The 22,580-nt window shown below is 38.8% G+C and overlaps 1 protein-coding gene and 1 non-coding gene across 2 annotated transcripts; both read right to left on the bottom strand.

The window, feature by feature from the left end:
* Positions 1–773: 773 nt before the first annotated feature.
* LRIT3 (leucine rich repeat, Ig-like and transmembrane domains 3) lies at positions 774–22,536 on the bottom strand. Its single transcript, XM_017677807.3, has 4 exons — positions 21,463–22,536; positions 18,176–18,648; positions 9,694–9,999; positions 774–8,340 (listed from the first exon to the last, which is right to left on the bottom strand). The coding sequence occupies exons 1-4, from the start codon at positions 21,612–21,614 to the stop codon at positions 7,178–7,180; spliced, it is 2,094 nt and encodes a 697-aa protein (XP_017533296.3). The 5' UTR covers positions 21,615–22,536; the 3' UTR covers positions 774–7,177.
* LOC118968876 (U1 spliceosomal RNA) lies at positions 5,715–5,885 on the bottom strand. The gene has a single exon (XR_005056719.2). It is a non-coding gene; the product is annotated as a U1 spliceosomal RNA (small nuclear RNA).
* Positions 22,537–22,580: the final 44 nt, after the last annotated feature.

Genomic DNA, 22,580 nt, shown 5'->3' on the forward strand with positions numbered 1-22,580 from the left:
GATTCTTCTGCCTTTTCATGACTATAGAGGTAGTGGTGGGTAGTTGGCCCATGTGTTAGCTGGCCTACAAGTCTCTTCCTGCTTGCTGGTCACCTTGCCCTCCTCGGAGCAGGTTCTGGTTTTATTTCCTGAGCCACCGCAGGTGGGGCAGCTTTCAGGGCAGTTCAGAGCCCTGCGGGGAGGGATAGGCATGCTGGGTGTGCTCTCCTGTGAGAACGGTGCCCCTTGGCACCCTGTACCAGCTTCCTCTGCCTGTGGGCTCTGGCAGGACCTCTGAGTCTGGCCCAGGCTGCTGCAGAGGAGGCTCTGGGAAGTTGCTGTGGGCACCGCTGCTCTCAAGCTGCTTCCCTGCTTTGGCAGGGATGCACTAGAGGGGGAATGGATGGGAGGCTGTTTATCACCATGAGGGGCTTCAGAGCTGTGCTGCCTCCCAGGGGCTGGAGTGCCTGAATTTCCCCGGGATTCCCAGCTGCTGGGCTGAGTGTGCTGGGACACTTCTGTCCAGCTGTGAGGCCCCTGTCCCTTTAAGACTTTCAAAAAGCACTCACTTTTCTTTTGTCCCAGGGGTGCCGGCTGTGGGGACCTGCTTGCAGATTTTACTATTCTGTTTCCCTAATATCCAGCACACCATGCACTGTGTGTCTACACTCTCGGTGCGGATGACTAGGGCTGGGTATTTAGCAGTCCTGGGCTTTCACTCCTTACCTGCTCTGACTCCTTTCCTCCCACCAGGGAGCTGGGGTGGGGAGGTGCTCGGGTCCCACTGGGCTGTGGCTTGTATCTTACTCCCTTCGTGAGGTGCTGAGTTCTCACAGATGTAGATGTAGTCTGGCTGTTGCACTGTATCTTCTGGTCTCTCTTTTAAGAAGTTGTATTTGTTGTATTTTCAAATATATATATGGTTTTGGGAGGAGATTTCCACTGCTCTACTCATACCACCATGTTGGCTCCTCCGCCGCCACTCACTTTTATGCCCTTTCCAGTAGCTCATACTATGAACTACCAAGGTTCAGATGTGAGGCTGGTATACTTGGACTTGGTTGCCTTTCAGCCTCTGGTGTGGTATTGCCTTTGTTTCTCATAGACATCCAGCTTTCCTCTTTCTTGCAGTCTCTTAAGTCTTTTTTGTCTTGCTTCCATACCCACAGGCTTGTGGCAGTGGCAGGACCTTCATTGGAATTTGATGTTTATTTCCTTTACAGGCAATTTATGGTTCATAGTATTCTCTATCTCCTCCTACTGCTAAAAACATGGGTCATGTGTGGCTTTAACTGCATTTTTATTGTTGTTTAACTAATAGTCTTGGAGCGAGTGTGTTTTGTTTTTGAAGAATGTGTGGAGATACAAGGATTCAGATGGACACCATTATTCTCCAGACCTGTTATCTTGGTTTTTGAGATGTTTTCTCTCCAAATTCATCTGTACTTCTACCTAGGTATCACAGAAAGTATGATAAGGAACTCAGCATCAAAGGAAATCTATGCAATTACTCCAAGAATTTAATTCCTTACCATGTCACAATGTTAAACATTTGGGGAATTTCAAAGCTAAAAAAAGCTAGTACTCACACATAATGTAGGGGGCTCGTGGGTAAGGCAGTATAGCACAAAGAAGACAAGTAGGGACTCTATAGCATCTTAATATGCTGATGGACAGTCACTGAAATGGGGTGTCTGGCGGAGACTTCATAATATGGGTAAATGTAGTAACCACACTGTCGCTCATGTGAAACCTTCATAAGATTGTATATCAATGATGCCTTAACAGAAAATAAATAAAAACAAAAAAACAGCTAGTTCGCTGATAAATGATGTATTAAAATAATGTCATTGATAGGAAAGTTGCTGCTTCTTTCTCTGCAGGGACTTATCTGAGCTTACAAACTGTACCAAAATAATACATAAACACTGGGGCTTTTTTTCCTGAATAATTAAGGACTGAATCATCAGTGTTATACCCTATGCTGGAGAGGAGAAAAATACAATAACTCTTTCATCCAGCCACATGGTTGAAATTAATTGCATAAATAGGAGACAACACAAACATATGAACCAGGAATATAGTCTAATTATTTTCACTATTTAAACAAATCAAGAGTCGGGTGTTTGTATACAAAATCAATTTCATTATTAATTAAACAAAGAGGTTACTTATCAGTACAAGTAACATTCTTTTTCCACTGAAACCAATGAATGTTTCATTAATTTTTCTTTCTTTCTGCTATAATCCAAACAATTGATCAGCAGGCTTTTAGTCTACAATATCCTTCAGTGTCCCTTCTGCATCATCCTTGACTCATGAAATATCCAGGAATTTCATAAGTAATATTATTGCAGTATGGCTTACTCCACTGTTTTCCAACTCTGGTTGTTGCCCCCCAAAAAGCTGTAGTTTTCTTTAATGTGGAACCATTCTCCTTCTTTATAATTCCAATATTGCTTCTACATCCACTGATAGAACAGTATTCCTCAAAGTGTTTATGTCACCTGCATAGTTCCCCTGGGTCAAGTGTCAAAATGCAGTTTCCCAAGCCCTGGGCAGCTAACTGAAAGTTCTACCTGTAGAACGCAGTAGTCCCCATTTTACCAAGGTAAGCAGAGGCTCCTGAGCATGGTGTTCTAGGGCAACAGTTAGTGCCATGGGCTGCAGTAAGCTGGACTCATGTCCCCATAGCTGTGCTCCAGGTTCCCCATCCATAATAAAGTTTCTAGTTGCTTGGTGATCTTAGTTGCCTTCCTATGGATGCTCTGTAATTTATCAAGATCTCTATTTAAATTTGGCACCCAAAATTAAACCTGCTCCCATAGAAATGGTTTATTAATGCAGATTACAGAGGGACTCTTACCTTTCTTGATCTAACTACTGTTCATATTAAAGTAAGTTAATGGTAACATTTTTAGCAATTATATAACTCCGTTGGTTCATAGCATAACTGTAATCAACTAAAATCACAGATGTTTTTTCACTACAAAACCCATATTTGTGCTAATCCAAAATTTTATATTTATCTCTATTAAACTTAATTCTGGTAATATGCCATCTTATTAAGATAATTTTCAAGATCTGGTTTCTTCACCTATCATATACATGCATTTATTGGCAGCTTGAGGCAACATGAAATAGTTTCCAATAGAGAGCCGCAGGTCTCTGTCCTTTATCCTATTCTATCTGAGGTTTTTATCATTGACTTGGGTGAAGATAAGCAGATCACCTCTGGGGGAATATGTGCCAAGCTATTCAAAGGCACAGAAATGCTGATATTGCCTTAAAAAATGAGACTGATTAGAGGGAGAATCCTTTTTTAAAAAAATATGGTTTAGAGTGGAAATTCAAATGGTTTTAATTAAGACAAAATAATTTAGAGAAATGTCTCTCTTCTGGCAACCACTTGAGACAACTCTTCTGGTTTCTCCAAATGTATATACTCACTTTCCCCTTCTGTTAGGAATATTCCATGGAAAGGTTTGAGAAGCACTGATATAAGATACCCTGTCTATTTTCATGTCCTCTGTAGAGTTGAGACGTCTATGTCCAGTTGTTTACAAAAATGCTAAATAGAATAGGGTACAGGCACCCTACTAGACACTTTCTCATGTTATTTAAAGCCATTACTAGACATTCTTGAGCAAAGGTAACTCATATTATTCCATCATGTCAAGACAAATAACAACAGCAAGCTGCTATTTGATTTTCAAGCAGTCCTTTGACCTGTTTGCCTAGTATCATTAAAACAAAGTATCAATTTATCAAAGCTTCTCCTTAGTTGACATTTGTTGTTAATGACCATAACACACATTTCTGCATGCTCAAAAACAAGCCTTTTAACAATCCGTTGTCAATTCTGCAAACATTTATCAAATTGTTTATACTTTCCAGGGTCCACCCTTTATCTCTCTTCAAAAATAAAGATGAAAATTGCCCACCGGTGGTCTGTGGTATCTCTCCTATTTGCCATGACTTTTCAAGACTACTGAACAGTAGCTCTGAGATTATGGCTGAAAATTCTGCTATCACTCTGGCACATAATTCATGGGGCCTCATTTTAAATATCCTGGAGTTATTAATCCCTCATCTACCTTGGGTCAAAATTCTCACTTTCATAGTTTCTTCTCCTTATTCAGTTAAAAAACCCATCTAGAAAAGAGAAGGGAGAAAAAGTATTGAATGATTCTGCTACTTCTCTGATATACTTTCTGTTATCATCTTTAAGCAATAGACTTATTATTTTCTTGTTTTTTGGACAAAAAAAAAACAAGCCTTACATTTCCTTCTGGTCAACTTCACCATTTTTTTGGATCCTCAGTCTACTGGGGTCTTTAATTTATGATGCTTTTATCACAGATTTGCTACATTTCTATCTTCACCAATGGTTAGTCTCCTTTCTTTGTATCTTTTATACATAACATTTGAAATTTCAGATTAGTAGACAGCCATTCAATTTTCCTGAGCAGTCTCCCATTTTATCTGATACTTAACAATTATTCAGCTAGAACTTTGAGGGCTTATAAAAATCTCCCTTTTGTTAATCATTGCCCTTTTTGAGACTCAAGTCCATGGGGCAAAAGTGTTTTTCTTCTTTGAACTTTTTGTAAAAGTTTTCCCAAAGCCCAGGGCATTTGTCTGACTCCAAAATCCAGGGCATCACTTTTCTGGTGATCATAAACTGTTAGCTGGATTTTTCAACATTTTTTATGTCATAGCACATCACTGATAGTCTCACACATGGCACGCCCTCACAGTGTACCCCATTTTACAACTCTCCAACACACTTTGTCTGAAAATAAAACATGATCATATTCAATTGACACATACATTGGCTATGTGACAGTTATGATTGCTCTCCACATTGCTCATGCTGACATTGATAAACAGGCTGTTGGTCATGCAGAATTCTATGCTGCTTGCTGTAACATTGAACTGTCTCTCCTACTCCAGAAAGCATACTTGTAAGGCCAAAAGAGCAATGATGTCATCAGGATAACCTTGACTACACCAAAATGTATGCATTTTTTAAAGTAAATGATTTACAATTTTGGTTCTTTCACTATGAGTAACAAATTACTTTGCAACTTGCCTCATGTGCCAAGACCAGGTGGATGATGACAAAGGTGCTTTCTCTCTCCCATACCAGCACCTAGCTTTTCCTCGTTGGTCCAAAGTAGGTCCAGGCCTCACTTGGTGTTGATTGTGAGGATAGTCAGCAATTTATCCCATCAGGATGGTCCAGGTCTCCTTTCTTGACAAACAACCTGCCTTTGGACAATTTGGGTGCATTTGGCTCAGAAGCCTGTTAACATTCTCCCCCAGTCATATTGTTTCTAATGTGACAGCAGTTTGGCAGCCTGTTTATATGAGCCTTTGAAATACGGCAATGAAACTCCATAATGTCTTTAGAATAAGAAATGTAAGCTTTAGCAGTCTTTTAATCTAAAATAAGGTAATCTAACATAACTTGAAGCTAAACACAAAATTGTCTGCCAAAGGCATTTTTCTAACAAATCCTAACAATGAAAACTGAACTAAATGCTGTTAGATCACTGGACACTGCATTCAGTGATGAAAGCACCACCAACAGGCTAGACATGGAAGGAAATTATACAAGAAGGAGAAACTGGGGAGTGTGAGGCAAGCTATCCATCCATGCTGGTCTTCTAGAATGCAGATTATAGCTAAACTAGAATTCCCTTTTTCTTTTTCTTTTCTTCTGTTGTTTACAGGAGAAAGCATGAATGCAGCACCCCCCCCACCCCCACCATAAATTATTCAGTAGAGTTTCCCACCTTTGGGGAAATCTCAGGGGTCAGCAGATCCAGAGTGCACTGGGTGAGCCTCGCCCTGGGAGAACCATCTTCGCAATCATGGTATCTCCCTTGCCAGGTAAGTTTTCCTTTTTTCTTTTTAATTAAGAGCATTTGGAATGAACAATTTTTCATTCTACAGTTGCTTGTATTACAGTTTCCACAATGTGTTGCATTAAAGCCATCTGTTTCTTATGCAAAATATAGTAATTTCTCAGAATATTTCAGGACTCCTGACACGTGTTTAATAAATCTGTTCTGTACTGCAAAGTCTTTACTGTTAAAGGACTATAATCCTTCAGAAACATGATGAAAAAGTTATTGAAAATAAAAAACTAAACCCCTTTCCTATCCTATCCAGTCATGTGACCCAGTCCAATTCAATTTCCCTGATGTTTTTTAACCTAGAAACTTCGACCAAGTGAATCAGTTGAAACCACTCTTTCAAAATACTAAAACATCCCTTTTGGAACTAAAAACAACTTTCAAAGTTCTTCCCTTTCTCCAAGAAATCAAAATATAACATGGCAAAGGACAAATAGCTTAGCTGTGGTCTGTTGGCTACGAATATCTTCTGACAAAGCCGAAGAGAAAAAAAAAAAACAATGAAGGAAGGTGTAGGGGAAGGAATGAGGGAGAAAAAAAGAGTAAACATCAAAATGTTAAAGTGATTGTTTTAAAATGATCACTTAAAAAATAAAAAGATCCATACAGTCCTTTTAGCAGATGTATTGGAATGCAACTGTTACTATTTTTGAAAATGGCCTTACTGTTTATGCCCTTTTAAAATTTATTTTTACTAATACCTATATTTCTAATGACAAGATAATTTTTTTTTCTTGCCTGCAATAGGAATACAACTAGACGATATTGTACTAGAGCTGGAGCCTGTCCCCTCCATTGGGTTGGATTTAGCCTTTTAGTGAGCACAAACCTCTGTACTATCCCCCTCTCATCCACAAGCTATGTCCACAGTAAAGGCATAAAGCACTTTGAATGTGAATGATCATCAAGGCTTAGCTGGTCATGCTAATCTTTCTTCACTGCCCAAAAGTTACATGTGTAAATTCAAACTTCACTTTTTTACAACTATTTTCCTATGAATTTATTTTTAGGAACTAAAACATTACCCTAAAAATTTACTAAACCTGGGACCCTAAACATTATTTCTATGGAAATTTTCTACATGACAAAGATCAAGATTATCTTTTCAGTTCAGACGCTTTATGATATTTTTTAAACAATTAAAAGCACTCTATTTGTGATTTTCATACAGACTGTGAAAATCTGTCCCAAAGTCATCCAAAGAGAGGGTCAAGCCACACACTCACTCAGGTCCTTAATTTTGTGGCGTCCACATGTGCCTGAGCTATAAAACCTTAGCAGTAATACTCTGGTTTGGAACCTTTACTTTTAAAAGCCCTCTGAGACTCCACACTTGACCTAGAATAAAGCAGCAATCTTTCTGAATCATCTCTGTGCCTTTGCGTCCAAAGTTCTCCTACACTTTGAGACGTTGGGGACAGGGTCTCAAATTGGATATAAGTCTCTTCTGCCAAATCGTCTTCCCAGAAGGACTCCGACTTACACTGCAGCTTGCAAACTTTGTACAACAAGAAAAAGATCAATGGCAAGACCAGCACACAGGCAGCACCACTCGCCACCACAAGGAAAGACCCTTGGGGGGCACCTTCATCTTCAATTCTGTCAGTGGAAAAGGTGACACACTGGTCATTCTGGGGAGGCCCTCCTTTTGGACAGACACATGCTATGTATTGCCCACCGGGCTCCAAGCCTTCTATGGTTACTTGGTTCTTGCTGGAGTCTGCACTCAGCAGCAACAGGTCCTTCTCACCATGCTTGGAATACAGCACCGTCACTTCAGAGCCATGCGTGGCATTGACGGTGTTCCACATCAGAGTCACTCTGTCTTCAGCCTTGCTGATGACCCTGAGATTCTTTACTGTGGTATTTGTCTCCCTTGGCATTGCTTGATCCAATAATGCCAACTCTCCTTTTTTACTTGCACTAGCTGGCAGAAGCTTGCTTCCACCCATCTCCACCTTTACATTTCTTTTTCCATCTGGGTGGAGCTGAAATGACTGCCGGCTGGCCACTGGGGTGCTGGTTGAAATTCTGGTGCTTAGAATTGTGGTGGAAGAAACAACGGAGAAGAAAGGGGATAAAGAGAAGGAAGCAGTAGAGGGGGGAGACAAAGTGGAAGTGGAAAAAACATTGGAAGAAGCAGGGGGAGAAAAAGAGGAGGAAGAAAGCCAAGGGGATGACAATGAATGAGGTGCAGATGTTGACCTTCTAGATCCCGGCTGGACCACTGGCTCAGGAGGATCTCTGGGTCTCCTTGCGGAAGTATCTGATGATATGGTGGCCGTGACGATACCAACCACTGCCACAGCAACCACAGCTTCTGACATCCCCGCCAGGTTTCTGGCCTTACATTTGTAATCCCCAGCATCCTTGTAAGAAATGCCTGTCAAGCTTATTATGGACCATCTGACACCTTCCCTTGGAGATTCTTGAATTACTGGAAGAAAAAAATATGCTCTGTTAAGTAAGAAACAGGCAAAAACTCAAGCAATGTGCCCACTGCAAAGGAAGCAACCTTCTGGATCTACACGTGTCCTTTTCACATAAGCCAAGGGGAAAATGGCAGACTTCGTTTCTGATGGTGGATGGTAGTTCAGTAAATTGTTTACATGAGGGTCTAGGACACGCCAGGTACCATGAGATATGTATGGGAAATAGCAGTTTAAAAAGACACAAGCTGCAAATTAAGAGACTTAGTTTTAGTAACTTTTGTCCACTAAAATATGTGATTTCAGGTAAGTCAATTAGTGTCTTTAGGCATCTGTTTCTGTATTTTTTAAATGAGGGGATAAGACAAAGTGATCTCAAAGATCCCTTCCAATTTTACCTCACTGTGATTCTATAATGTTTATCACAAGACCTTGAACATTTCCCAAAATATTTTTCATTTCAATTAAATGCCATCTATCTACATAGCCAGAAGGCTAGCTGGTATGAGGGCACCATAATTTGCATTCTCTATCATTCATTTTATATTTCATTTAGATCAAATTGTAAAACATGAATTCTTTTATTTGTAAAAAATAAATAACTTTTTCAAAATTGGAATTTTACTTTCCTAAACATGAAACTCTAACATATTTCCATTCTGTCTTTATTTATGAAGCTTTCTGAAGAATAATAATGCACTGAGTAGTAGCCCAGTAGCCCAAAATTTAACTACCTTAAGCTATGGGCTGTTTACTATCTATTATTTGTAGGAATATTAAGCCTCAACTTATTTTTATTCTATTAGTGTTCATTATTTCAACTTTAGCTTAAATTTAATTTTAGAGTTTTAAAAATACATTGATTTAATCATCACAATATCACTATTGAAAACTAAGGCCAAAGCACTGACTTGGTCATTTGAGTATCTGAAATGTCTATATACCCAGCATTTCTAAAAATCATACTTTTGCTTCAGACTACATTTGCATATAGTTTTTCTTTTGTAATTTATTATTTATATAGTCATTCAAAAATGAGAAACTATGAAAATCCCTTTTTAAAAAGTTGTACTGATTATATGTTTTACAGTGAGCTATATGCAAGATGATGAAGCAAGACATCTTATCTACAGTCATGCATCCACTGGACCGTTTGTTCTCTAGCTAAGAAAAAATTAGATTGTCAGATTTCATCTATGAGGAAATATCAGCCAATAAAGTGAGCCTTTCAAATTCCTTTCACTCAACAATCTTGCCATATTTTATTAGAACTAACCAGTCAATTTCAAATCACACAAAAACAAGAGATTAAATTCAGACTTTGAAAACTCCTGTTTCATAGGCCTGAATTAAGAAAATACCTGTATAATTAACAGGTGAGCCATCAGATCTGCTCCACGCAAGCTGTGGGGTTGGGTAGCCAGTGGCATCACACCTCAGCAGAACGTTACTGCCCAGAGCAGAGGTGATCTGTGTGGCTGAGGCCATCACTGACGGCTTCTGGCACTGCTCCAGCTCAGCGCGCTGAAACGAAATCCCAGTCAGGTGCTCAGGTTCACGACAAATCATCAGGGGGTCAAGAAGCACTACAGTATGGTCAGCAACTTTTGACAGCTCGATCATTTTAGAAATGTGACAGTCACAGAACCAAGGGTTGTCCTGCAGACCTAAACCAGAAGGAAGAAAAAGGTTGAGGAAAGTTATTCTGATGACTTCAGTATACATCACAACCTCTTGGGGAATGGTCCACACTGTATCCCTAGAAACAGAAGAGCTTTTAGGGATGAGATGGAGTCACCTCTCTGTCAGTAAACCAGCTACCTGGACGAACGTATTCTGCCAGGTCAGATCACCCATGACCATAGCTAACAGTTACTGAGCATTTACTCTGTGCAAGGCTCTGTTCTAAGCACTTACCCTTATTATCTCATTTAATCCTGACAATCCTGTGAGGAGGAGACTACCATTATACCCATTTAAAAGAGAAAGAACGAGTGCCTTCTTAGTGCAATAGGAAGTGCTCAGTCTCATAAAAGAGGAAGAAGCCAATATACATAGAAACCAAATGATTCGATGAATGTCACATAGCTGGTCACTGTCAGAGCCAAGATCTGAAACTAAGTACCACAGAATGCCACATACACAATAACAAAGACATTTCTAGGGTGCTAGGAAAGTACTTGTATTATCATAAGTATTATAGGGTGTTGAGGGGCACCTAACTCAGCCTGTACTATGTCATGGATTTATGTGATCTGAAGACATATTGAAGTAGTACAAGTTCTGTGTAGCGATAACATAAGCTGACATGCAGGTAATGCCAGGAGACAAGAGCAAACAGACTGGTAAAGGCTAAGATACGGTTTGGCACAAATGTCATAGGGTAGCCACGGAGGTGCCCAGCTCACATCTCCTTCAAGAGAGTATCAGCGATGAGGAGCACAGTCAGCCGACAGCCACCAGTTGCAAGTGCCTTTAGGATCTGCCTCCGCCTCCAGAACTGCTAGCCACGGTGTTATGGCCTTCAAGGGAGCTGTCAGTGAGATCTTACAGGAACATTAGGAAAATGTTGCTGGGAACTAGAAGAAAGGGGACCCTGGTTATATGCAGCAGCAGAAAGATTAGCAACACCGTCAACCGTGGTTAACATACTCAGTGGAATCAATATTCTAGCTGAGGCAATTTCAACACCACAAGTGGAAACTGCTGCCTGGCATCTCCTTGCTGCTCATAGTAAAACGTGAAGGAGAGACGGCAGCTACAGGAAGACCTGTGAAATTTAGAGGAGCCAGAACCTGTTGGACTCAATAATAAAACAGTTTTTTACTTCCAGCCTCTCCAAAGTTCTAGAATTAAGAAAGGGCTTCAGAGTGAAAATCAAACCCAGCATGGGTGGGGCTATAAAATTATTTGCTAAGATCACAGAAGGATCTAAGATGGTGCTTCAGAGCCAGTCGGACAAAAGTCTTCCTGAGGATCTTAAGGGTGGTGTTCCAGTGCAGCCTCACGTAGAGTTCCAAGGATGAAAAGGATTTATCTCAGAAAGACTTGTGGTTGTGGCTTTTTACTAATGGGGTGGATTATACATTGATTCATAAAGAGAAAAGACAGAGTACAATTTTCAAAAATTCTAACCACGGGTGGAAGACTTAACTGTTGATTCATAAATTCTAGATATCTGTATGCCTATTTTTATTATAATAATACCTCATGATTGGTTCATATTTTTCTGCCAGCATTGGTTAAAGTTTGTTTTTAATCTGCTATCTTAGAAATTTTTTTTCCATTGGTGAATTACTTTGAAATTCTCCCTCTTATATTTAATCCTATGAATCTATGACCAATTTTCCAATAGTGATTTGACTTCTGTCCAACCTGCCAACAAACATCAAATTCATTCTGTCACGTAGTAATGTATAGAATACTTTATACTTTCAAAATACTTGTTATGCCAGATTTTTTTCTTTATAAAATAACAACACAAGTAATATTTATTGCTTCTTTTGTGGCAAATACTGCACTTGTCAAGAATTATAAAGGGTCTGAGTTTTACCCTGCTTTAGGGTGACCAACTCATCCCAGTTTGCCACAGTTTATAGATGTTGGGAGAAGACATACGACTCCTGGTCAGAAACAAAGGAGAGTTTATTACCCACAGCTCTGGGGGGAGATGTTAGCATTATTACACTCAGCAGTATCATGCCTACTCTTTGCCCTGGAGGGAGGTATACCTCTGCCTTCCAAAGCAGTTCTCTGTACAAACATCCTTGAGAAGATAGTTCAGAACAAAAGGCAGTCAGTGCCTACCTGTGCTTGCAAGACGTGCAGAAACGTGAGGGACCATGGAAAATTGTCTCCCAACAGACTCAGGATGCTAGAAGATTTGTCTACCTCCATCCTGACAAAAGCATGAGGTGGATAATACTAGCATCATCCTCATTTTAAAGAGGAGGAAATCAACGCTTAGGGAAATTAAGGGATCTGCCCAAGGTCACAAGTGGATGGAGTCAGGATTTGACCCTTGGTATCCTGATCTTAAAGTTCTCATTCTCAACCACCATGTACATGTCCTATACTGACCCCAAGAAGCTAGTATGAACATTCCAGTTTCACACCAGAGGACACTGAAATACAAGCAGATTACTACCTTGACTTTACAAGTAGCTGAGATTCTAGGTCCCAGATGTTTTAGCCTCCTAATCTGATATTTCTTTTACCTTAACTCATTTTGTCATTACCTAAAAACATCTAGAGCTATGTGTGGCAGTTATAAGTGCTGTTATCTACAAATAACAAGAGTCAAACAATGTCTGGAGCACAAATGTCTATATAGGGAAAGATCCAAGAACTATAACATTAACAGTTTCATTCATATTTTGAAACTTAAAAAAATGTGTTAACAATGAAACAAATTAAAAAAAAAATTAATCCAACTGTTTATGGCTAAAAGTTCTATAAGCCAGAAAAATATCTTGAAATTTCTCAAAAATAAAATGTTTGTTTATTTCAGCTTTGAACCATCTAAGATCACAGATACAACTTTTAAAACCTTAATCATAGTAGCAATCTGAGTGCTGAACGCATTCATCACATGTTTTTTCATCTAGGGTTAAAGGTACAAGAACTCTCTGAAGTTAAACTGTTACTTGTACTGCATTCCTTCCAGGAAACACACTAACCACCGACATGGTCATTTGTATTAATTAATTTATTTTCTATAATTGTTCATGAACGGGGGCAAATGAACTTTGCCTTATCCCTTTCCTAAGAGGGTTGTGTTTTCAATGCACCACAGTGGTTGGATTAAATGTGCTATTTTTGTGAAAGAGCAGCAATAAATTCCTGTACAGAAGTTATTCTGCAGACTGTAACCCAAGGGCAAAGACCACACCTTAGTCAGCTTTGCCGATGCAGTGGTGTTGAACAGTTCAAGGGGGAAAGGAGATTCTTTTCAACAAATGGTGCTGGAACAATTGGACAGTTGCCTGGAAACTAATAAACGTCAACCCCTACCTCACAATATACTCAAAAACTATTTTAAGATGGATCACAGTCTTAAGTATAAAATCTAAGAATATAAAGCTAAAAACTGAATATAAGAGTTACAACTATAAAAAAAGAAAGAATATCTCTGTGACCTGCAGGTAGGCAAATATTTCTTAGATGGGAACACAGCACTAACTTAAAAGAAAAAACTGATAAATCAGATGTCATTAAAATGTAAAACTTTCTTATCAAAGACACCATGAGGAAATGAACAGACAAGCCACAGACTTGGAGAAAATATTCATAATACATATAACTGACAAAAGACTTCTATGCAATAATAAAAGATAAGCAACATTTAAAAATTATAAAGGAAAATGCCAATGGCCAATAAGCAAATGAAAACATGGTCAACACCATTTGTCATCAGGGGATTGTAAATTCAAGTCACAATGTGATATTGATCCTTGACCCGCCCACCCCTAAGAATGGCTGAAATGAAAAACACTGACAACATCAAGTGTTGGTGAGGATATGGAGCAAGTGGACTGTCACACAGTGCTCATAGGAATGCTAAACCAGTACACCTCTTTGGAAAATTGGGAGTCAGTAAAAGGTTATATATAGCCATCCTATGGCCTGACAATTTCAATCCTAGGAATTTATCCAAGAGAAATGAAAACATTGCTACAAAAGGCCTTGCACAAGAATGTTAATAGCAGCTTAATTCATAATAGCTAAAAACTGGAGAGAGCCCACATGTCCAACAACTGGAGAGAGAATGAACAATCAGTGCATTCATAAAACTGAATGTGACTCAACAATAAGGAAGCACCAATACATGCAATGACTTGAATGAATCTCAGAAACATTATGCAGAGAGAAAGAAGCCAGGCACAAAAGTGCATCTTATATTAGTCCATTTACACGAAATTCTAGGGCAGACAAAACCTATGGTGATAGAAATAAAAATAGTGGTTGTCTGGAATGGGAGAAGGTTGACTGAGAAGGAACACAGGGGAACTTCCCTGGATGTTAAACATATTCTGTATCTTGATGAGGGTGTGGGTTTCATAGGGGTATACATTAATTGTCATTTAGCAAATTATACTCATAAGATCCACTGTGTGCAAATTACATCTGAATTTTAAAAAGTTTTAAAAAATTAAAGAATGATATCTTCGGAGATGGCTGTAAATTTGGAGCTTGACTCTGCCTCTTTACCAGCTGTAAAAAGAGAGTGATGATAATTACAGACCCAACTCAAGGAGTTGTTCTAAAGGCTGAGATCCTGCCACGGAGTCCTCGGAAGAGCACCTGGCACAGAGTAAACCTTAACCATGTAGATCTCTCTACTCTGTGGCTACAAAGAACAGGCACACTGACAGGAATTGAAGAGGGTTTGTTGAATTAAATTAATGACATTTTAGAAAACTTTGTGGGAGTACTCGAGCTACCACTTGCCCCACAGGCTGACTCCATTCTTAATAGGAGAAGAGCCCATGTTTATATTTGAACAAATTTGAATACCAGGAAAAAGTACCCGAAAAGAGCATTGTACACCCTCTCCTACTGCAGGCTTTTTCTTCCAAGATAAATAGTGTCGGACTTGCAGAGTCCACCTGTGTAAATATTTGCTTATTCTTGAGAAAGAGGCCATGGAAATTTATCTGTATCACAAATCAAAAACCATGTCTAGTTTCATAGTTAACTTAAACGTTTACTTGCAGGATACAAGTTTATGTTTTTATGGATATATTAAAGGACAAGTTTATTAAATTGATATTTTTACTCATGTAGAAGATGGAGTAATGGAAAAGCTTCTCCCCAAATTTTTTTATTAAATAAATACATGACTTAAAGAAATCAGAAAAACAGTGCATATATGAGGAGAATAACCATGGTATCATTACATACCATACCTTGCATTGCAAAGGAGTGGGGACAAGTGTGGGCTCTGGAGCCAACTGGCCTGCTCTTGTACCCCAGCTCCACCTCTCTGTGATGAGTGAGTGTAGGCAAGTGGCTTCTCCTGTGCCTCCTTTCTTCATCTATGCAGTGGGGATGAAATGGTATTTATCCTAGGGTTAACACAAGACTGGAAGTTCTATCTGTAAAGCATAAGAACTAGGCTTGGCCCTGAGTAAGCACACCATCAATATTACCTAATACTATTATTGTTTTAAATAGAACCTCCAACTGCTAATGATAATAAACACAGGACAATAACAATTATATAAAAGCATGATGTACTCCACTACCATGTGCAAAAGTAAATTCTACAGAGTACCTGGAAAGATAAAATTGCTACAGTTAAACACTGAGAACTGGTTCTCATCACATTTTAGTGATGAAATTGGAAGACTTAAATATAATTCAAATAATGAAAAGCATCAAAGTGGGGAGCTCTCTCTTTATAAGACACTGCCTTCTCAGTAATGCCTACAAAGGATTATTGTTGATCTAAAATCATAACCTCAGAGACTGTCTGCCTCATATTCTAAAGGACTGTCACATAAAATATCTCATTATATTCCCCTTGCAGTCCTAAAAGCAAGGTATAATAAATCCTCTCATCTCCATTCTCCCAGTGAGAGAACCGAGTTTTCTGTATGTGATGTACACACATGAACTAGTCCTCTTCTGACAGGGGAGCACTTTCTCCTTTTGTTACACAGCAGGCATGGTTTTGCTAAGGTCAGCTGCCACACATAGCTGGATGTGTTCCACAATATCTTTTGTTATTTATTATCATAATTATTATCATTATCACAGAAATAATGCGTGATCATTGCAGAACATTTTGAAAATATAGGAAAGTGAAAAGATGTCTCACCACCAAAGAGGACAATCAACAAGCCAGTCTGTTTTTTCAGTCTTTTTCTTTGCACATTTTAAAAGTTATGATTGTACTTTATGTACATAAACACACTCTACTGTTTAAATGTGATGTTACATCAGAAGTATTTTCATGTTACTGCCTTTAAAGAATCTGCTTTTAAATAACTGGAATATTAAAACATGGATTAAGCTATTTATCTCCATGGACAATGAAATTTTATAACCATTTTTCATTTGATCCCTAAGTTCTCATCTACATTTTACTGAAAAGCAAAAAAAATTAATGTCCTATATATTACTTCTTCATAGTAATATTAGTACCTAAATTAGAGAGCTATTATTGCCATGATCCCTAAGTTCTCATCTACATTTTACTGAAAAGCAAAAGAAATTAATGTCCTATATATTACTTCTTCATAGTAATATTAGTAACTAAAAATTAGAGAGCTATTATCGCCATTGCGTAATTCTTTTAGAACCAAGAATTGCTTCCAAAGAAACCTAGAAAAATAGGAAGACAAATACAATTTCAAGGCTTAAATTAAGGCAATTTGTAGTTATTCACATTAGTTGCTCAAATAAAATAAATATATTCTATAGCATAGTTTTACCCTGTACCTATCACAGTATATATATTAAGGACTCCATAACTATTGTAATTGAACTAATGTTTTTTCCTCTAACCCATCCTACACTACTTCTTTTATTCTCTAATAAAAATGTTTGAAGTACTAGACAAGCAGTGGGCAAAATGAGAAATAGCTATATAAGAAAAGCTTATGATTTTTCCTCTTTCTTTCTGGTGCTTATTACTCATAGTTATGGTTTCATAAACACCAAAATGTATATACGTTTCAACAAAAGCAATGCTAAAAGCATGTGAGCACTGTCACAGCCTTTTCCTTTTTATCAAAAAATCCCAGATTTATCTTTCATTTACACTTTACTCTAGCAAATATTTGAGCATGTGCTATTGGTCAGTAGGGACTCCTGGCACAAATTTAGCATCTAGTTGCCTCTTGCTCCGAAAGGCTGATAAGTCATTTCACTGGCCAAACAACCAGCAGCTTCTTTCATCCTTTTGAGACATTTAACCTCTTCTGCAGTCTTGATGGATATACCTTGTGAACTGACAACACAGCCTTATTGGGTGAACAAATTTTTAGAAAATCAACTGACTGAGTCTCATACACAACTGTGAAAGACCGCACTGTCCACAGGTAACCCCCCTGAGAAGGGCCTAAGTTCACTGATTTCAGTTGGACAACCGCATTTACTGGGCATTCACTACGGGCAGGGGGCTGTGCAGAGACACTGTGGGAAGATGCAAAAAAGGAAGAGAGAGGGCTTAACTGGAAGGAGTTTATACTTTAAGAACCTAAGACAAATATTCACAACCCTCCCCCCACAAAACCTAAACAAAATCAAGAACAAATATGCAAAAGTAATCACAGTTAAACTGAGAGATCAAATCCAATAGGAGAACCATTTGGGGCTCACAAAGTAACTGGTATCTTCATCATTTCTTTTTAGATTAAGAAAATGTGGGGGCTCTTCTCCCTAACTAATTAAATCACTGCCATCTCATAAAGATGCCAAAGCCCCTCCCACTCCTGAAGAACAGGGTGAAGGGTTGAAAAGACAAGAGAGCAGAAGGTTGACTGGGGGAGAGTACGGAGCAGTGGTGTGCTCATTTGAATGGGCATGTTGGTGAATTTTGTCACTCAGCCACAGGCTCTGAGAGCAGCATTAATTAATCTCTCGGTTTATGAAGCCAACTCCCCTCATTCCACTACTCCTCCATCACACACACACATGTGCACACTCACAGAGCCATTATACCTCACACAGGCTGGATGGGTAAATTGGCCTAGGTCTACTGATAAAGTTGTATTCTATTAAAACAACAAGTATAGAGTAAGAATTCAAATGCAATATATTTGAAAAGGCTGGACAACTGAAGGTATGCAAAGCAAGTTATCTGGACCTGAGACGTCCGGAGGCTTGTGAGCTTACCAAGAATAATTCTTCGTGGTGAAAGGTCCAGGCTTCCAGACAGAGTTGTCAGCAGATGCGACCAGCTCTCCAGAAAATCTGGTGGCAGTGTGGTTAGTCTGTTGCTTGACAAATCCAAGTAGGCAAGATTCTTCAGGTACTTGACTGCCTCAGCTGGCACACTGGTTATTCTGTTATTGTGCAAATCCAAGGTTCTCAGATGGGGCAAGTCGAGCAGAGATGCCCAAGGGAAAGCAGCCAGAGCATTCCCCCCCAAGCGCAACTCATGCAGCTGCTTCAGGTTGTAAAAGCTGCTGGCATCAAGGCTGGCCACGAAGTTGTAAGTCACCCAGAGGTACCGGAGCTCCACCAGGTAGTAGAAGGCCTCGGCGGGGAGTCTGCGGATGACCGTCTTCTCTATGCGAAGCTTCTCGGTGTCCACAGGGAAGTTTGTAGGGACCTCATTCATATCCAGGTCATTACACAGCACCAACCTGGTGTCACAATAAGGGCAATGCAAGGGAACCTGCTTTCTGAGATGCATTTGAAAACATACTTATTTGAAACATGTATTTGAAAACATACTTATTTGAAACATGCATCAGTTCTGTGTTTCCTACTGGTTTTCATAAAATATCTGTTCAGCCTGGTTGAATAATTCATCATTGTCATCATCTTCCTCTAGGTTGAGCCATACAAAATGGCCATTTTTGTAGTTAAAAATGATGAAAGATCAGCAATCTCACGTGGTTCACCCTAATACTGAGGGAGCTCTCTGTGAGTCGGGCCTGCACAGTGCACCTCACATCCACTCTTTATTTAACCACAACAGCCATGGGAGGCAGATACTACTAACAGGTAAAGGCAGTAGCTCTGGGATCAGGCTGACCTTGGTTCAAGCCTAAGCTCTGCCACCTCCTTTGCGGCCATGAAAAGCCACCTCACCAGTCCCTCACCCTCACTTGCCCATCCAGCACTGGCAGGATGAATGTTCGAAATGGATGTTAAGTTTTACACATTCCTGGCACATAAAAGGCACTCAATGGATGTCTACTACTTTTGTTATCAATCTAATTTTTAAAGATAAAACAACTGAGGCCTACCATCATGGAGAAGGTAACTTCCCAAGGTCACGTAGCTGGTGGGCTACACAGTCCCCTTTCCTGCCACACCTGCCCAACTCCAAAGTGCACGCACATAATTGCTGTAGGAAATGGCTCATTTTAAAAGAATACCCTACTGGTACTATAAATTGATCCTTTCTAAGAGGAAATTAATTTTTAAAAGGAAGGAAGGGTGGAAGGAGTAGGAAAGAAAGACCAGATCTCCAGAAAGACGGAAAGAAAAGAAAAGAGAGAGAGGGAAGGAGGAGGGAGGAAGGGAGGGAGGAAGGAGAGAGTAAAAAGAAATAGAGAAAAGAGAAAAGGAGGAAAGGAGGGAGGGAGGGAGGAAAGAAATGCAAGTGTTCATACAAAATGCTTGAAGTTGTGCTCTATTTTAATATACAACCTGTGCATTGCTTTCAGCTCAAGGAATAAACCAGAAATGAGATTATTCCCTTCCTACTCACTAACTTAGTGACTTTGAACAAGTCATATTGTGATCTTGTTTAGTGGCACGTGTAAAACAGGCTTAGAAAAACAAGCCTGACCTATATGTGGGAGTCAAGCATGAAGAATCAGAGAACTTAGATTCACTTTAACTTGAAAAAGACCTCTTATAAACTCCTCACTGGATTGCTGAAAATAAACAATAACAATTTTGTAACACATGATCTAAATTATGCTACATTATACAGGTAGCAATAACGATACACAGCCATTCAGTAAAACACATCACATTAAATCGGTGAATTTTTAAAGTCAACCTCTAATGTAAGGAGAGGTGGTGAGTAGCCTAACTCTGCCGTGTACTGGAGCTTCATCTCCTTTCCATAACTTTAAAAGAAACCCTATGGAATCATTGGGATTTTCTAGGACACCTCTGATTCTTCATCTCTATTCCTTAACACAAATTTCAGAGGTAGTTTATACCAGAATGATCCAGTTCCTACTCATTAAGTCAGTATTCCATTGTGCTACGGGAGAAAACAACCTGGACAGCTTGCATATATATCACCTGTCACTGCATCAACCCAAAGCCATGACCTTAGACAAGTCATTTAGTCTGGTTTTCATTTCTTTGCTCATAAAATCATGGTGGTAGAACAAGATTATTTCTAGAGTTCTTGCCAAGCATAATACACTATAATTTTTATAAAATCTGTCAACAGTGGGTTCAGGATGGAGAAAGGAAACATTTCTGTGATTATGTTCTCAAAAGTACCCTGACCTGAGTCATTAGCAGCTACATTTCTTTTGCCCAGCAGGTCTTTAATTTTTACATTCACTTTGTCTTAAACCACCTACTGAATATCTCAGAGATACCAACAGTTGGTTAAGTAAAGATTATATAGTAACAAGACAAATTACTCAAAAATATGCTTTAATTATTGTTATTTGTTTAAAGTTGTAAAACATAAGTTGGGAAATTCTTTTAACAAATTACTTTAAGAGGCTCACTGTTCACTTTAACCAAGTCATAAAAAAACAGGATTTTGTTATTAAATAACCTCTCAAAAAAAAAATCAACATTCACCATGTTTAGCTAACATGAGTTTCATTTTACTTGTAACTTCTATCTCAAAAGACTCATATAGTAAAAGAATGTAATTATTTTCAGTTCACAGGTAGATGGTAAAGCAACCTAGAGGTGAAATAACTTCTGTGAGGTCCCACAATTTCTGCAACAGATGGAGTCAGTCTGTATCTTTCAAAGCTTGTTTCTTTGTAAACGCCAATATCTTAAAATGAAATATTCTAATTATGAACCTCTGTAACTTCACTCTTGTGATATTCCTTCTTACTTCCTAAGGTCTATCCAGTTGGCATGAATAACCCTCAAAATGAAATTGAACACACAGAAAGAAATCATGTGGGCATGTCAAGCACCTTCTGGGGCCCTGATCCCTTGTGCTTTCTATCATCAGGCTGAGCTGGCCACACACATTTCAGTGCTTTGACTTCCTGAAAGGACATTTTGTGAATATACAAGTACAATGAATATTTTTGTAACACAGAATGTATTTGACAGTCTTAATTTAAAGGGCTTTCAAGAGCTAAACTACTCAAATAAAAACAATGGAGGAGGCAATCAAATTAAACTTCTCTGATTTCTAATCAACAGTTTGCTTTCAAAACAAGACTGCCTTGTTGGAGTCCTTTTTCTCAGAATCACTAAAACACCCAGTAGCAAGGGGAGGAGCATACCTTGATCCCGTGCCATCATTTCTGCCTTGATAACTGCAGGCGCACTGTGAAGGACACTCACAGCTCACTCCTTCCAAAAAGCTAAGCACAAGGCACAGACATGCTAAGAGAAGCATCTCTGTTTTCAGAGGTAAAAGCCAAATCCTAAGCATTCAGAAACTGGTGTGCCAGGAATGCAAACAGCCATTTAGTAACAGCAGATTACACAGGATTAGCTGAGATCTATAGTTACTTAACCTTCAAGTGTATCTTGCAGGGGGGATCAGTTGACCTAGACTTTGAATATGGTTTCAGCAAAGTAACACATTTTAAGGAAAATGAAAATCAAACACATGTCAAGAAAATTTCAGTAGTTGCTCATGTCTAGATTTGGAAGGATTGCCAATTAAATCTCTTTTCTATGAATTTAATTGCTACTATACCTATCAGATACAGTTAATGTTAAAAATAATTCAGTATATCAGCCAATACTAGAAAATACTGCAGATTATTTATGTTTTATAAGTTTTCCCTTTTGCATTTGCTTTTTATGACCATGCCTAACATTCAGGTTTATAAAATTGAGCTTTAAAGATAGAAGCACAAGGCATAAAATTGATTTACAGTTATCAATATTGCCTTGTATTGGCTATCTTACAAAATAAACAGTATCTAGATTTTTTAGGCAAAATGCTTCAATCCACCACTAAATAGGCAAGACTAAGTCTCCAGGGAGAGTGCGGCCTGCAGTCATCCTGGGTCATCTCTGTGCAGAGTAAGGCTTATCCCAGAACATTTATTTTGAAGAAGGCCGTGATCTCTGTCCAAGAATACACTTTATTCCAAGCTAGTTTCCCAAGTTATGGGCATCAAACCATTTCTGAAGATCAACTGTCATGTCTTTGGCAAAATTAGCCTCTTCTTAAAATAAATATTAAATTAAATAATTCAAAAACCACACCCACACCTAAGATGGAGACACCTCAGGGATGATCAACGATACAGGTAATATGTATATAAGGCATTGTATCTTCCTGTTGGGTGGTTCTACCTATCCTCTTTACACCAAAAACGTTTTAGAAGAAAATCAATTCTATAAAAATATGATAATTATAGGAAATAATATTTAAATAGAATAC

The sequence above is a fragment of the Manis javanica genome, chromosome 5 (assembly GCF_040802235.1).
Source record: "Manis javanica isolate MJ-LG chromosome 5, MJ_LKY, whole genome shotgun sequence".
NCBI classification, from domain to species: Eukaryota; Metazoa; Chordata; class Mammalia; order Pholidota; family Manidae; genus Manis; species Manis javanica.

What these genes read in the sequence shown, in the direction of transcription:
- LRIT3 (XM_017677807.3), bottom strand. Translation starts at nt 21,614, where the DNA reads ATGCTTAGGATTTGGCTTTTACCTCTGAAAACAGAGATGCTTCTCTTA. An exon ending in ACCACGAAGAATTATTCTTG is followed by an intron (nt 10,000 to 18,175) that starts GTAAGCTCACAA and finishes CTTCTGGTTTAG; the next exon opens with GTCTGCAGGACAACCCTTGG. An exon ending in CTCACCTGTTAATTATACAG is followed by an intron (nt 8,341 to 9,693) that starts GTATTTTCTTAA and finishes TTTTTCTTCCAG; the next exon opens with TAATTCAAGAATCTCCAAGG.